Source organism: Siniperca chuatsi, linkage group LG16 (genome assembly GCF_020085105.1).
Source record: "Siniperca chuatsi isolate FFG_IHB_CAS linkage group LG16, ASM2008510v1, whole genome shotgun sequence".
NCBI lineage: Eukaryota > Metazoa > Chordata > Actinopteri > Centrarchiformes > Sinipercidae > Siniperca > Siniperca chuatsi.
This window is the reverse complement of record NC_058057.1, coordinates 10476326-10492180: the sequence shown is the minus strand read 5'-3', so window position 1 is coordinate 10492180 and position 15855 is coordinate 10476326. Positions and strand designations below refer to the sequence as shown.

The 15855-nt window shown below is 43.0% G+C and overlaps 3 protein-coding genes across 6 annotated transcripts in view; 1 reads left to right on the top strand and 2 right to left on the bottom strand.

Annotated features, from left to right (window-relative positions):
* Window positions 1-3035, top strand: part of pak5 (p21 protein (Cdc42/Rac)-activated kinase 5) — a 69349-nt gene extending 66314 nt beyond the window's left edge. For all 4 annotated transcript variants that reach the window (XM_044170241.1, XM_044170239.1, XM_044170240.1 and 1 more), the window contains one exon: window positions 1179-3035. In XM_044170241.1, coding sequence (XP_044026176.1) covers window positions 1179-1334 — 156 coding nt within the window. In that variant the 3' untranslated portion in view covers window positions 1335-3035. The remainder of the gene's footprint in view (window positions 1-1178) is intronic.
* A 3385-nt stretch (window positions 3036-6420) lies between these two features.
* On the bottom strand, window positions 6421-12328 carry lamp5 (lysosomal associated membrane protein family member 5). The gene is made up of 6 exons (XM_044170237.1): window positions 11794-12328; window positions 11114-11292; window positions 10438-10569; window positions 9928-10024; window positions 9153-9341; window positions 6421-7597 (listed from the first exon to the last, which is right to left on the bottom strand). Exons 1-6 carry the CDS (start codon window positions 11852-11854, stop codon window positions 7422-7424), a joined length of 834 nt encoding a protein of 277 aa, XP_044026172.1. The 5' UTR covers window positions 11855-12328; the 3' UTR covers window positions 6421-7421.
* Window positions 12083-15733, bottom strand: LOC122863605 (ankyrin repeat domain-containing protein 33B-like). Its single transcript, XM_044170236.1, has one exon. It carries the CDS (start codon window positions 15212-15214, stop codon window positions 13706-13708), a length of 1509 nt encoding a protein of 502 aa, XP_044026171.1. The 5' UTR covers window positions 15215-15733; the 3' UTR covers window positions 12083-13705.
* Window positions 15734-15855: the final 122 nt, after the last annotated feature.

Sequence of the window (15855 nt, the reverse complement as noted above, 5' to 3'; positions counted from 1 at the left end):
TAAATGACCAACATTCATGTTGACATAAACGTTCGTACAGACACTTAACTAATGGCTGTATATCTGATCATTTCTGCTGCATGATTCACCACACTAACCCATTCTGGAGTAAAAAATATATATATATATATATATATATATATATATATATATATTAGTAATATTTTGTGACATGACCTCGTAGAGAAGCGAAGAGAGTGGAGACAGTACTTTATGGAGACTAGTTACTGTAACTTTGCATTTTAAAATAGGGTAATTGGTGAATATCAAAACCAGAGGTGAAAATTGTTATGTCAGCCTGACATTAGCAGGGCACTAAACAGAACTCAAATCTCAGTGATTGCTTCTTACTGGGGTGCTACTTGGGAGTCATAGTTTTATTCTGTATTCGGGTTTTTATGTACACAACCTTGTACCCTTTGACTCTTTATCAGTGAACTAGAACTTACATCCAGTGTCATTAAAGCTTTGTCACTCTGATTAGTACGCTGGCTAGCAGGGTGTCTTTAAACCAGATGAAGAGTTTACAGCCACGCTAGCAGTTCTGTAAGGCTGTGCTTTGGCACCGCTTTGAGCTAAATGCTAATGTTTGTATGCTAACATGCTCACAATGACAATGCTAACATACTGATCATTATCAGGTATAATGTTTACCATGTTCACCCTCTTAGTTTAGCATGGTAGCATGCTAACATTTGGTAATTAGCACAAAACACAAAGTAAAGATTAAAAGACAAAATTTGGAATTGATGATGGCACTAGATGAATAGTAAAGGATCACCAAAGTTATTACAATTCATCCTGGGGGAGATATGAATGTGTGTACCAGATTTCGTGGCAATCCATCCAATAGTTTTTAAGACATAAAGGCAGGAGATCTTCAATGAATGTTGGTCTGGACCTAAGTTGTGGACCTAATCACAGATTGACATTTCTATTTGAGCCATGCTAAAAATGCTAAATGGCTAAAAATGTGCATGCCATATTCTTAATACTATGTTGTTTATTTGGCAATGTTTCACTCAGATCCAGCTGAGCTGATTAATGTAACACTTTAACATAAGTTCTTTATCTAAGATCTTTCCTGTATATGTGTGTTAGTAGTAAACTTCCCTTTACAATCAATAATCACAAATCAAATAAAGGACCAGAATTAAAGCATTTCTTTACGTCTTCAGGTGTCTTCGGTGCTGCGGTCCTTCCTGGACCTGATGCTGGTGAGGGAGCCCTCGCAGAGAGCCACGGCGCAGGAACTCCTCCAGCACCCCTTCCTCAAGCTGTCTGGTCCACCTTCCTGCATCGTCCCCCTCATGAGACATTATCGCCACCGCTGACCTGCTGGCCCAAAACCTGCGCGCCTCTACACTAAAAACACACACATACACACATTAGCAGGGTGGCACTGCCCTCACCCAGCCAAAACACCCCACCACTTGGTGGCACGCCACTAACACCCACACCCGTAAACCGTGAAGTAGATTAGCTAGAGGAATATCTAAGAACAACATAAAAAAAAAAAAACACACGACAGAGAAAAGAAGAAAAAAATTGTCTACCATTTTGAAACTATGAAGTGGAGTAGAAGAGTGTACTGTGCCAGAGGAACTCACTAGACATCCAGTAGAAACGCGTGGGCTGGCTCGCCCTGCTGCAGTCTTCTCTCTGAGTCTTCAGCTCCATGTAGAGTTGTAGTAGCCATCAGCAAGAGCTTGAGAGGGGTGTTGCAAGCTGCTGACGAGGTAGAGGGAACATGGGGCCTGGCGCTCTGCTCCAGACCGGTGCAGCAGAGGGCAGAACAATCAGCTGCATACAGAGAGGGGTCTTCGACTGGTAATGACTGTTGTATGGCTGCTGTGTCGCCGGCCCATCTGAAGGACAGGCTGCTGCTCAGCTGGTCAAACAGAGACGAGCTCTCTTGTGTCTCTCTTCTCACATACTAACAGTGAAAATGTATTTTAGAGAAACTTGTAATTTTTTCTGTACAGTTTTGATAATTTGCAGTATTTTATCGTGTCGTAACCATTGTGATATGAGCAGTATTAAATAGAGTTTCTGCAGAGATCTTTCCTACTGTTTATAATCCACTTTTTGCTTAAAGATATAAGAGATATCCCAAATAAACCCACCTAAACCTAACTGTTACTAAAAATACTAAATATATTTATTATCTTACATTTGTAGACAGAACTTCCATTAAATGTTGGAAAAAAGGGTAATGTCAGAATTTTGTATGACGTTTTAAAGTATTTATTTATTTATTGGAATTGAAGGTTTATTTTTTGGTAGTGTGGCCTTTTTTTGTTTATTTTGTTTTGGGTTTTTTTTTGTTGGGTTTTGATTTACATTTCTAAAAGCGCATCGGTAGACAGTGATATCAGTTGTTATATCATCCAAGCAATACCCCAAACCTATTTATGAAACCATGATGCCCTGATTTATGATACTGTAATTCCACCATGCATTTAAATGTAGCACAGACTGAGTGGATTTGACGGAAAAAAGACAATTTATTCTACGCAGACCTGTTTTCTTTTATATTAGGAGTCTCATCCTGTTTCTCTAAATGCTAAGAGGCGCCCATCCAAGACGCCCGCCGCCTACCACGCAGATTTTAGGATGCTGATAAAAGGTCTCGTTTTCTACTCACATCCTCACTGTCATCATCTCACTCCTTATCCCACCTTAGTCAGAAAACACACTCGCTATCACTGGAACTGTGCTGCCATTCTCATCTCTGGTCGGACCAGGAGAACAGTGTAATCCTCTGCCCCGCATCGTTTTTACCCATCATTCACTGTGATATGTAAATATGTGAGTGTGTGTCCGTGTATGTCAAAGAGCAAAAGAGGTAGAGCGTGTTTATCTCTGTACAACATCTGAAAGTGTGCGTGCGTGTGTGTGTGCTGCCGGCTAATCCTTGACAATGTGTCAAGATTTGAATGAGTAACACTTATCTGTGGTGTTGGCTTGTACAGTGATATTGCATGTTTGTTATCAGTGAAGCTGGTTTCAATTAAAAAATGGCCATAAAAACATTGGGATGTGTTGCATGGATTTTTCCTTCATCCCCCTCTACAGTCTCCTCCTCCTCCTCTTCTTCTTCTCTCTGTGTCTCATATCAAGCAGAGGTTTTTTTTTTTAAACAGCACACTGTCAGATTATTCAAGGTAGTTCCTTTCAGTCATCAACAGTTTATTTTCTCTTTGTTGTTTGGGTCTTCCATATTCTCTAAATTCAACAGTTCTCATTTCCAACTATTTCACCCTAACTTCACCTCCGAACAGAGAAGCAGAAAGACACATCCATGGATCGGTGTTGCCCTAATATATGAGGTTATTTCTCTTTCTTTCCTCTAAGCCATTTCCCTCTGAAACACTATAATGGGATATTGATTTAGCTCGGACAGAGAATAGAGCTTCTTTCTCAGAGAATGAAACCTCCGTCGACGGCCCAGTAAATAAAGTACTGGGGTCAGTGGGACTGCAGGGCATCAGTGAGGATCAAACTCAATACTGTAGAGTCACTGCGTTACTATTAAGGTGAATAATGTAATACATCCACATACTCTCAAAAGACCACACGCAACTGCTCCAATCACTCAGCATTACATTAGAGATACACAAAATAGTGAATTTGTACCTAAATAGGTGTGTTGGTGGTCTTGCACTAGCTTCAAATGGCATCAATGACTATTAATTGCTCCCATGTTGTTATTTTTATTTGATTATCTTTTTCACAGCAGACCGTTTGACACTTCACAAAAGGAAAAGCACAGGTGTATTAATAACATTAATTAATAGCTTCATTCAGCGTTATAGCTACCATTGAGGACAATGAGGTCATGTCCTTTGATTTCGACACTGGGGGAAGAAGTACTTAGATCTTGTACTTAAGTCAAAGTACCAATACAACAATCTGAAAATACTCTGTTACACGTCCTGCATTTAAAATCCTACTTGAGTAAAAGTGCATAAGTATTATCAGCAAAATGTGCTAAAAGTATCAAAGTAAAAGTACTCATTCTGCAGTAAAGTGCCCCCTGTAACTGATTCTATCTGACATTATTAGATTATTAATACTGATGCATCAATGTGTAAGCAGCATTTTACTGTTGTGGCTGCTCGAGGTGGAGCTACTTTTAACTACTTTGAAGTACCTCAAAATTGTAAGATACTTAAGTACAGTAGGAGTCAATGTACTTAGTTACTTTCCACCACTGGATTTTAACAACCTATGGAGGTTTCAAGAGTCAGTATCTTTAAATGTGATTGTTTTTAGGCAAATAAAATTAAAAGATTTGATATTTCTTCCTGAAAATTATATATTTTTTTAGCAGTGTGGACAATTCCTTTAGGCAGGATTTTGACCTTTCTGTAGGGACATCACATTTAAAGACAATACAACAAACAGATAAATGATCAGATGTAATGTAATGTGGGTTGTTTTTTTTTTTTAGTGCTAGTCAAATATTTCTTACATGGGTGAGGTGGCATTTGGGGAGTCGGCATTTCTAAAATCCTGGCTGCAGACTAGCTGCATTCAGTTTCGATGTATCAGGTCAAAGGCCCAGGCGTGCGGGTCATTGGCGTTGGGCCTAACATGTGTCACACCTGTGTTTTCCTGCTAAGATCTGAATGTCTGCTGCGAAAAAGGTCGCAGACGCTGGATTTGGAACACTTTGGACTACGACTTGTATGATAGACAGTGAAATGTCCAAATATGTGGGCCTATTGTTTTTACCCTTTGATACGTGATTGACCGGTTATTTGCCTAATTAGCTAGCTAGATTTGAGGAAATGGCGACTCGCCAACTTCTGTTTAATGTTTAGCTTTTGCTGGAGAAACCTGTCCACGTGGCTTCTTTCACCTTTTAACATCCAAAGAACGTGTTTTCCAAATGAGGAAGAAAAAGGATATTTGTATCCAGCGCATATTTCGACCACACCCGGAAGCGAAACAAACTGGACTGGCAGCGGCGCCAATGTTGGAATTTTGTGAAGCTCAGCAACAGGTGAGTTTTTCCCAAATGACTTGTGAGTTGGCAGCGACACAGTATTTCTTTCTTTATTGTAGCTTTGGGTGGACATATAGGCTAACTTAATGCAGCTCGGTGGCATCTCTAAATAAGCCTCCCCTGTCTCTGCTACTGTCTGTTGCCAGTCATGGGGTTGAGCACACGCTGTGTGATTCCTCGGGTGTATTGCAGCACAAACCTTGGGTTACATTTGGTAAGTGGTTGGGTGGTTCAGGTTGTTAAAAGTTCATTTCCGGCTGAAACATACTAGCTGTGAGCTAGCTCTGCTGTCCTCTGATACATTCTTAATGCATTGTCATAGCAACCTCAGCCACGTGACTGTGCTGTTGTGCGTACTTCAGATCAGCTGCATTTCTAATTTATCTGGTTGTCTTCATTTTATTGACCTCCTAATAATAAATACACCTGTAGTGACCTGTGTACTGTAGATTTCATGAAGGCCCTGCTGTTCAAAGTTCCCTGTAGTTTTGGAAGCATATTTGTTACACCGCTGTTTTCTGTCCGTGTGACATTACTGATTTGTATTGGTGATCAATGCGTAGGAGTCGATCAGCTGATGTGTGTTTAAATCATATAGGTGAAACTGGGGAGGGTTGTAACTTTTTAATGCAGAAGCTATCACTCTAAATGAATAAACATTACAACATAAATCACATTAGGGTGAGATGTAATGCTAGCTGGGACAGAAATTTGAAGTAGTACTTGAATAAACTACACTATTGCTAAAATTAGGTTTTTTTCTTAAACCTGTGAAAAATATTCAGTATTTTGAGTTGACTGTATGGAAAGTGGTATGGTTAGTGTGGAAGTTAATGTTACATTCAATTTAAGTATAGGAGATAATTGCATTTACAATCCTGCACATTACACACAGCCCTAAAAACGAAAAAAAGTGAGCTTACAACGCAAATGTGCCTGATTACAGAACACACCACCTCCCAAAAAGTCAGGTTTTGAGTTGACCTTTCACAACAAAAAGACCATTTCTTCAAGATCATTTCCAACAATGACTTGGCCAGGCTGAGTGAAAAACTGGATTAAGGGCTCTAACTTTGATGTCCTGTGTCTGAGGATGATGTATGACGTCCAACAAATAAGTGTAGCTGACACAAATGCTCTATTTATTTTTTTTAAATTTGATTTGTTCATATTGCGTTTCCTTTGAAGGCCCAGAGTCAGAGGATAAAATCAATACCTCATCCCTACAGGCTCTCCTCTGACAGGAGTATCAGTCACCGTTTTTTATTTCACTTGGTTTTGTTTGATTTTTTGATTGATTTTTTGAACAATGTACAGGAAGGAAATTAGGACTTTAATTAGATTTGAAAGCTTGAAGGGAGTGTGCAGTAGTAATGTGATAGATAATAAATAACTTGACAGGTGTATATGATTCCAGCAATTTATTTAAATGAACAGAATAATACTGCACAAGATTGCATCAGCAGAGGTTTATGCATAGACTTTGATTCTGAAAATATTATACACATTTTTTTTTTTAATTAAATAACCTCTGCATTTCCATAAACACTCTCATATGGCATTCTGATAAATTCTTCACTATTTAGCACAGAATCTTTGTCAAGTGTTCATGTATTTCTTTCTTCCTTTTTTTGATATGTTCCTTACATTGATGTGGAGGAAAAGATTTGTTGAAGTCAAAGCAAAAACATTGCGACTCTGAATGCCACTGCACTGCACACACTACGAGACTTGTCCACTGTGAAACACTACGACTGCATTCAAAAATGAAATTAAAGGGACTCTTAAACAAAAAGAATATCAAGATTAGCAAATACAGAACCAACAATAGGTACTGAAATAATTTAGCAGCAGTTTCAGAGAGAGAAAGACAGGTGAAGACAACAAACTGTTGGCAAATGACAGCAGAAGCTCTGGCAATTTCTGACATTTCTTTCAAAGAGAAGTTGGATAAAAATGGCTGAAGTGATAAACTAGGTCCCAGTGATGTTACGGAAAAAAATTGGTAAACTAACCTCAAGTTGGTGATTTTTCAGATGACAAACAACCACCAATCTGAACGAAATATTCATAAAAGCATACATTTCTGTTTTTATTTTCATTCAAATTCTAATTACTGTAATGCAGACTATGAATTTATGACATTAAGATTCAATTCAGCAGCCAGGTAAATTAGGTTTTGGTGGGTTTACCCTCCAACTACATCCATGCTAGGCCCCAAGCTGTCCCATTAACTTCCAGTGGTTCCAGTGGGCCTACAGTACAGGCTATACACATTTCTCTGTCAGGGATTCAGTCCATCGCATAGCACTTTCCTCCGTGGTGTTAGGCCTGGGACATCGAGGAGACAAGTCTTTTATCAGGTTAGCTTTGGGGAGAGCTGAGGGAGCCGCCGCTGTGCTGCTGACTACATGTTCTTGTACATGGAGCGATCTCTGGGGAGCTGGGGCTGGTTCGCTGTCAGCTTCAGGTGGAAGTGGTAGACCGTGAGCGTGATGACGATGATGAGGGCCAAAATGAAGCCCAGAATGAGGGGGAGGGTCTCCTCCAGGCGCTCCCGCTGGTCGGTGATGCACTTGTAGGCTGCAAAAAGTGGAATTATCACAAGCACAGTCCGCTTGGTGAGGTGACAACATGACTGACAGTGGTCCCTACTGTAGTGTGTAGATTTATTCAGAATTCATGTGTATTGTCTTTTCGGGCTGAGTGAGAATTCACTGTTCTTTCTAATGCCTTTCAATGGAATCGTATTGTGATGATATGATCATATCATGTTATCATTTTAGGGCTGCAACTAACAGTTATTTTCATTACTGCCGATTGTTTTCTTGATTAATTGTTTAGTCCATAAAATGTCCAAAAATAGGGGAAAATGCAACAGATTTATTGGTTTGTCCAGAATCCAAATATATTGAGTTTAATATTGTGCACGATTTAAAGAAACCAGCAAATATTCACATTTGAGAAGCTGGAACCAGTGGATTTTGGGCATTTTTGCTTAATAAAATGACTTGCATGATGAAAATGTGTTGATTCTAATGGATTTTCTGTCAGTTGACTATAAATTGATCAAGTTATCGTTTCACTTTTAGTTTAATTTAATGATTCCAATTAAATTACTAAAGTAACTAAATGAGTTAAAGTTTTTGTTACACAGGTAGAGGTTTTCTGATGCAGTGCGTACAGTGGAACACAGTTAATTGCATTGAGCATCAATTTGATAATTTTGTATGGCATTTAATTTCAGTCAGATCACTGGGCCCTACTGTCTTGGTTACCTTCAGTAGTTGTAGATTGAAGTTTGAACCACAGTCTCACCACATGGCCCCTTACAGGTTTAGTCAGGCATCAGTATAGGCCGGTAGAGCTATGTGCACCTTATGTGCAGCGTGCAAAGGTGTGTGTGTGTGTGTGTGTGTGTGTGTGTGTGTGAAAAATGGAAGTAGCATCTGTGTGTGTTTGCACAGACGCTACTGTTCCTGAGGTTTTTATTGGCTAAATGACACAACTTTCACATAGATGCTTCTCTCCCCCTTTTTTTTATCTAAGGGGCGGGAGGACACCTACAGCCAGCTGGCTGTGCAGTATGTGTATGTGGTTTAAAGTTGAAGGTGCTTCTCAGTAATGCACACTAGGAGGAAGGCAGTGAAGCATAGCACAGCCTAGTTTACAGCAGCTCAGAGCAAATGATTCTTCCAAGGTGATTGGCTTCAGAGGACGGTCCAGGTACATTGAGTATGTCTATAAAAGCTGCATTGAGGACAAGGATATGACTGCACTCATAAAGTCCTAATGACCCCCACCCCATCCCTCCTTCTCTCCCTCTCTTTCATCTCTCTTGCATCCCCACCCCCTCTTTCTTCTCTTGTTACCCTGTCTCCCTCTCTGCAGCCCTATGTACTCCTCACACTGCAGCAATAAGTGTGTGTGTGTGTGTGTGTGTGTGTGTGTGTGTGTGTGTGTGAATCAGAGAGAGATAGATGTAAAGTTGTAACACCCTCACCCCCAGGATTTCTCATCATCATCATCATCTCTGTTTTTCCCCCCTAATGTGACTAGAAAACAGTGGCAGTTAAGTGGCTACGGTTGACTTACTTCAGTGTTACTCAAAAAGGTATTGTAGGTAAGTTGTTCTTACGTTCGCTGAACATGAAGTCAGAGGCGATGTCGAAGGGCTGGATCTGGATGTCATACATGGAGACGGTGATGCCCTTCTGGTGGTCGCTGGAGATGAGGGTGAGAGTCTGCTGCGCTGTGCACACAAAGGAGTGCCCTGCGGGGGTCACCAGGGCCGCCAGGCGGTGGGTGTTGGCTGTGTGCTTCCCAGCTGGAGAGAGAGTTTGAGTCATGAATGAATATGAAGCAAGCATTGAAGGCATGGCAGTGTTTAAGGTGTGACTGGCCTCCATGTAGGCCCGTGTGAAAACGAGAATCATGCAAGTTCCGTAATTTATTTTGATTTTCAGTGTAGAATTTGGGTGGACCCACTGCGACTGAAGGCAATAGTAACAACACAATTACAGGGAAAATAATACAATTTAAAAATAATAACTTATTTCAAGTTGACAATAAAAAACTTATGAATTTAAATTTATGAAAGAAAGTACGTGGCGAGTTTATAGGACGACACAAAACGGGATAATGCACTCGTTTTGTTTTTCATTTAATAATAATAATAATGATACGCGTATTTTTCAGCTAAAAGGCATACGGTAACTTAACCGGGCACTATCTAAAATCTGTAATAATTCCAGTAAAACTCCAAAATGCGTGCGTCACAAAATCATAAATCCATGCATGAATCAACCCCCTAATTCCACCTGAATGCAGATGTGAGACGAATGACGGCACGTTGCGATCAAAGCAGGCGCGAAGGAAATGTGCTGAGTATATGTGCTCGGCGGGAGACTCACGGTTGTATGCGTTGATGAAATGCGATGTCTCCGAGGTGTCGTAGACGAACTGGACCTTGCTAATCTTCCACACCTCAACGTCCTTGTCACGGAACTCCTGCAACACACACACACACACACACACACACACACACACACACACACACACACACACATACACACACACAAGCGTCAAACTGGGCTTTTCCGCTGCATGGAGAGGGCAGGCTGGCCTACACTCAGCTGAAAATGCCCAGCTCCTGCTGAAGTCATAAGAACGCGAATATATTCTGACGATGAGTGAAGTAACTAAAATATTTCCCTTAATTCAGGACATCAGTACATTGGAAGTAGCATTTAATTATAGGGGGGAGGCCAATATTTGACAAACTTGAAACTAAAGACACTGTATTTCCTCCAAGTGACAGTACATCTGTGAAAACGTATATTTAGGCGATGTGTCCGATTTTTTTTTTTTTTTAATTGCATGTGAGGATACAGTATATGCATTAGTGTCGCTTTTTCGCCCACCTTGGAGAAGTAGATGCGGAGGGTGTAGGCGTTGTTCTTCCAGGTTATGTGGATCTCTGACTCCGTGCTCCCACATTTCCCCTCGATTTCTGCACCACGGGGCAGAGTGAACGACGCCTGCTCGGTGATCAGCTGCAGAAAGAGCACAACAAGCACGCGTAAAAAGTTGACCGATGGGGAGAGACTGTGATGTCGCTGGAAGGAGCTTTTAGGATTAGCGTTCCATTTTTACGCGCGAGCTTACAGTGTAACCAAATATCCAGGAAGCTGGCAGGATTATTTGAAAGAGTGAAAAGTCAATTGAATTCATGATATGAAGTTTGGTATCGGAAAATGCTTTCCTTTTCCTGATGATGCGGGTCGAATGCGACGTCAGCATTTTACGTACGACTACACACTAGAAAAGCGGTTTCCAAATACAATTCTAATGTACTCAAAATACATGTTTCCTTATTAATAAGAGCAGAAACAGTCCATTTAAATAAATGGCAAAATATTTTCCGTGTAAAACATGTTTTTCAGTGCAGCAACCACCTTTACGCACAACGGATACACCATTCATGTCTTCATTTTATGCATCTTACATGCTTAAAATGGCCAGTACGTTTCTTTTTTTCTTTTTCTTTTTTTAAAAAAAAGCATCCACATGTATCAAAATGCACGGGGGATTCCTTACGTCTATCCCGTTGAGCGCGAGCACGTCATATGGCACGAGGAATTTCACGGCGAACTCCACCATCAGGCATGTTGTGCCGTTCTCCCGGACCGCGAAGATGGCTTTGTCTGGGTTGTTTGAGAGACCGGACAGGTTCTCCCCTTCCTGCTCCGCCAGCACCGCGGACAGCGCCAGCACACCTGGCCACACAATAGAACAGCATTTTGGTGAGAGGAAGGGGGGGGGGGGCAACGCATACCAAAACATTCAGAATCAGCAGAGACAGAGGCGTAAGAGGCTACTCCGAGTTTAGCGGAAGCCCCCCCACACACACATCTGGAGATCACTGGCATATCACCTCTGTTTCCTCACGGCAATGTCAAAATCAGGTTAAAAAACACTGGAGACTGAAATCTGCAGTATCAGGGGAGCAACAGCACGCCACTGGGTGCAGTCCAAACAACGCCAGGAAGTGATGAAATGCAACTCTGATCATGTCTGAACGACTTTTATATTCATGTGAGAGGGGAATAACAGGCGAAACATGCCAACTCGGTGAAATGTTAAGAACACGCATACCGCCCTGTCATGCCCGAGCACGCACACACTCACTGCAGTGAGGAGTCACGACAGCTGCTCGCACACACACACACACACACACACACACACACACACACACACACACACGCACTCTCTCTTACCAAACACACAGAGCAGCAGAAGTCGGGCGCTCTCCGTGGTGCTGAAACCGAGTCGTCCCATCGCTCTCAGCTTCCCCACCGCTGACCAAAAAAACAAAAGGGGGGCTAACTGACTGAGCAGCCTGTGCTGAACCCCCGAAAAGAAAAGAGAGAGAGACAGAGAGGGGAGGCGGGAGAGAAAGAAAGGGGGGAATAAAGAGAGAGCAGGGATGCCTCTACTCAGCGCCAGTAAGTCACGCTCTGATCATCGTGAATGCAGCAAAAAAATTAAAAAAAATAAATAAAAATTAAAAAATGTCTCCAGGTTGGACGTGAGATCCGGTTTGTGCTGCAGAAGCAGTCGGCTCCGAGGAGTTCTGGCTGTCCAAACCGCCCTCCCTCTCCAAGGCTGACAGGTTTTAACGCAGTGACAGCTGCAGCACTGAGCTCATTCTGCGCATTATTAACATCAGGAATGATTGTCCTTCTTGAAAGGAAAAAGTCCGTCACCTGAATTTGTCTCCTGTAAGGAAGGACTCCGTTATTCCCGCAATGCTGTAGTCTCCATCTCTGTGATAGCAGCTGTAGGCTGGGCTGAAATGATGTATGTCTGGAGGGAAACGCCGACAACACCCCCTCCCTTCCCCCCCTCCCTCTCTCCCTCTCTCGAACTCCACTTCTGCAGGGTTGCAGCTGAGAGTTTGTGAGAAGGAGTGCTGCAAGAATCACTTCATCTTACACGGAGGCTTAAAATCTCCTTTCAGTGTATCGTTCGATGATTTTATAGCATTTACATCTACGAATAAACGTGACCTGTTGGGTTAATGCAGAAATATCGTTATTCAGAAACGTTTCAGAAGTTATGACACAAGTGAAGCGGACGCGGGCACCACTATGGCATCATTCTTCTCTCGCTTTACGAATCGTAATTTTGAGACTAATTACACATAAATGGCATGTAAGATCAGACTAACCTTAACGCTTATGGATATGTTGAGTAGAATCACACCAAAGCCTGAATTGTTATCTGAATTATTACCACGTGTGTCAGAACAAAGACGACATACTGACCCTTTTTGAAAATGTACTGTAAATACTGTCCACACTAATGGTCTCTGAGTGCGTCTCACTCACCGACTCTCTCTCTCTCTCTCTCTCTCTCTCTCTCTCACACACACACACACACACACACACACATATATCCAACACAGGACACCATGTTCATTTCAGATAGTGAGATTTTATACACTGTTAGCAACCATTAAAATCAGTCACTGAAGATGGCAACCCACCTATCAGAACTCTACACTGATGTGCTGAAAGATACGGAGACGTATGAAAGGTTGTGGCACAAGTACATGCTATGCGTATTAAATTATTTTATCATTTATTGCACATCACACCTCCACCTTCGTTGCAACCCCCACCCACTCCAAAAGGAGTGGCAAATGCTGCTGAACACAGGAGCCACCATATACACTGACAGCAGAAGTTACACACTCTGTGGCTGCAGTATCCGACTGGCAGCTGCCGTACGCTTCACGCGCAAAGTTTACGCAAAGTACTTAGTTATTCAGTCGTAGTTAAAAGCCTTTAGGTTCGTTTTACTTCATCTATCCTTCGGTTGACAGCGTCCGGATGTAAAATGGCAGAAACTTTTACAGGGCGGATGTCTCGCCGCCGCTCTGTTGTTACATAGTAACGACAACATTAGACGTCGACGCTGTGATCACTTGCAGGCGAGGCATTTGAGTTTTGAAGGTCAGTGAGGATCACAAGACACACTTTGGGGTTGAATTTAGGAAAGTGGCGTTATTGGGTGAAGCAGAGCAGCTCTCTGATGTAGCTAGGTCTAAAAACTATCGCTATATTCTGAAGATTAGTGGCGGATAAGTACAGACAAACACTTTTTACGCATGGCGCACTGGGGTTTTTAAGAGTGTGGCATTCTGAAATGAAAGTCAAACTCGCACTTGACGGAGCTGATGCTGTCGATGCTGGGTTTACTGTGCACCTGGGGATGTTTTATGCCCTGAGGAAAAGTTTCTGATCGCGGCATCCGCCCTGAAGCCAACACCGGGTCCACCTTCAACTCTTTCACGTCCTTTTTAAACTCCGGGGAGGTAAATCGGCGTAAGAGTTTGTTGCTCAACACCGAGAAAGTCGCGTTTGAAGTGGCGGCAGCTGGTGCGGTAAACTGTGGAGGGTCAGCCTTGCAGGGAGACGCTTCGCGCCTCCTCGCGGTTCTGGATTTATGCAAATGCCCCAGTGTGCGCTCCGGAGGTGTGGGGCTGAGGATACTCGTTGGCAGACTCCATCTTTTCCGATAGTAGCTGTCGTGAAATCTGCGCACACCGAAGTCTAACATTTTAGATTTTTCTGTCCGTGGTTCATTCTCACTTTTTTTGGCAAGAATGGGAGTCAGTAAGATGCCCAGGGCAGAGGGCGCGCTGGGTTTGGGGGTGTTTCTGCTGGCCCGGGGAGAGAAGAAAACAGATGTTTGAGCCTCACCGCTCTGTATAAGAGGGGGGAGGCGATCATCAGAGGTGGGCAGCCTTTCCCTGGTTTTAGGATGCTTAGAGTTGGGAGAATGGTCGGAAGTCCGCGGAGGGGGTTTAGGGGTTAGGACTCCGGAGAAGACCAGCTCCTGTGGAGGCGAGGAGGAGCCGTCATTCTCTCTTTCAAACTCCTCTATAGAGTCCATCGAGGGCAACCGACTCTGTTTAATCCGAGGCCTTGGTTGCCAAGTGCAGTTAAAAGGCAATAGGCAATCTGCATGATTACACGTTTGGAGGACCTCAAGTTTGTTCACTAAATGTCCAACTTTCCTCTCAAACTTATCATCCACATCCCCACATCCCAAACTACGTCGCGGATGCGCATTTCCCTGAGCCTCACGGCCCTTCTTGGAGTTGTTAGTGAGCGCAAAGATGCACTCTGTGTGCCCGAGAAACTTGGCCACTTCAACAGCAGAGTTGCCAACTTTATTCTGCCTGTCTATCTGAAGACCCAGCCTCTTGAAAGCTCTCACCAAAAACTCAACCACAGGTGAGTGACCTGCCACTGCGGCGTACATCAGCGCAGTGTTCCCCCAGGCGTCCACAATCTCCGGGTCTGCATTGTTACGGACCAGGATCTTCACAGCATCCAGGAAGCCTTTCTCACAAGCGTAACTGAGCGCGGTGCGCCCGTCGCCGTCCTGACAGTTGACATTGGCCCCTCTCTGCAGCAGAAGCTCTACAAACTTACACCGAGTCTGACTATGAGGCAGCAGAATAGAAGAGATGAGGGGGGTCTGTGCGCCCTCTGTTTTGGAGTCCACGATTTCCCCATCCAGCGCGTCCAGAACGAACCTGGCCAGGTGGACTTTATCCTTGGACATCGCCTCCAGGAGGATCTTAGTGCCTGTTTGCCCATCGGACTTCCCCTGAGCCTTGAGCATGATTCTGAAATGGACCGAAAACTTATCGGAGAAATGTCATCTTTCTACCATATGGAGCAGGTTTGGAAACCTCTTCCCCCAAACGAGTGCTGGCAACACAAACCCATCACCCCTGTTATATAGTGAAGTGGGAAGCCACGGAGTTGCCGGGCAACGCAAACATAATTACCGCGCTTTGTTCGTCTTTCTAATGGAAATACTTTGCTCATAATGACAATTAAGAGCTTCAGCGCTGGAGCCGCCTGTGTTCAAGAGTGGATCTGAGATATGAATCCTGCACTTGTTGAATGAGATTAGACAGCAGTGGCCATTGTTTTGGAAATAAGTGCGGGGGTGGTGTGTGCACGCGCGCGCTGCGCACTCCCGCCGCTAACAATAAGTCTGGCCTGCAGACACAGTGTGACCCCACTTGAGACGTTTTCAATACACAATGATCAGATCTCAGCAGGAACAGGCTGAGGCGATGAACAGTCTCTGTTGTTGACATTAGAATAATGTTTTAATGAGTCAAAGAAAAGATGAATTTTAATATCATTTGTGGTGCTGTTAAGGTACACAAAGCCCTTTTTAACCGCTTTATTTAAATAAAACAAAAAACAAAATAACCCACAATTGCACTTTGAAGAAACACAAATGAGCCA

Bases quoted from the DNA above. Each gene is read 5' to 3' on its own strand.
- lamp5 (XM_044170237.1), bottom strand. From the start codon at position 11,854: ATGGGACGACTCGGTTTCAGCACCACGGAGAGCGCCCGACTTCTGCTG. The intron at 9,342-9,927 runs GTGAGTCTCCCG...CTCTCTCTCCAG, and splicing joins TTTCATCAACGCATACAACC to CTGGGAAGCACACAGCCAAC. The intron at 7,598-9,152 runs GTAAGAACAACT...CACTTTTTGCAG, and splicing joins TGACTTCATGTTCAGCGAAC to CCTACAAGTGCATCACCGAC.
- LOC122863605 (XM_044170236.1), bottom strand. From the start codon at position 15,214: ATGCTCAAGGCTCAGGGGAAGTCCGATGGGCAAACAGGCACTAAGATC.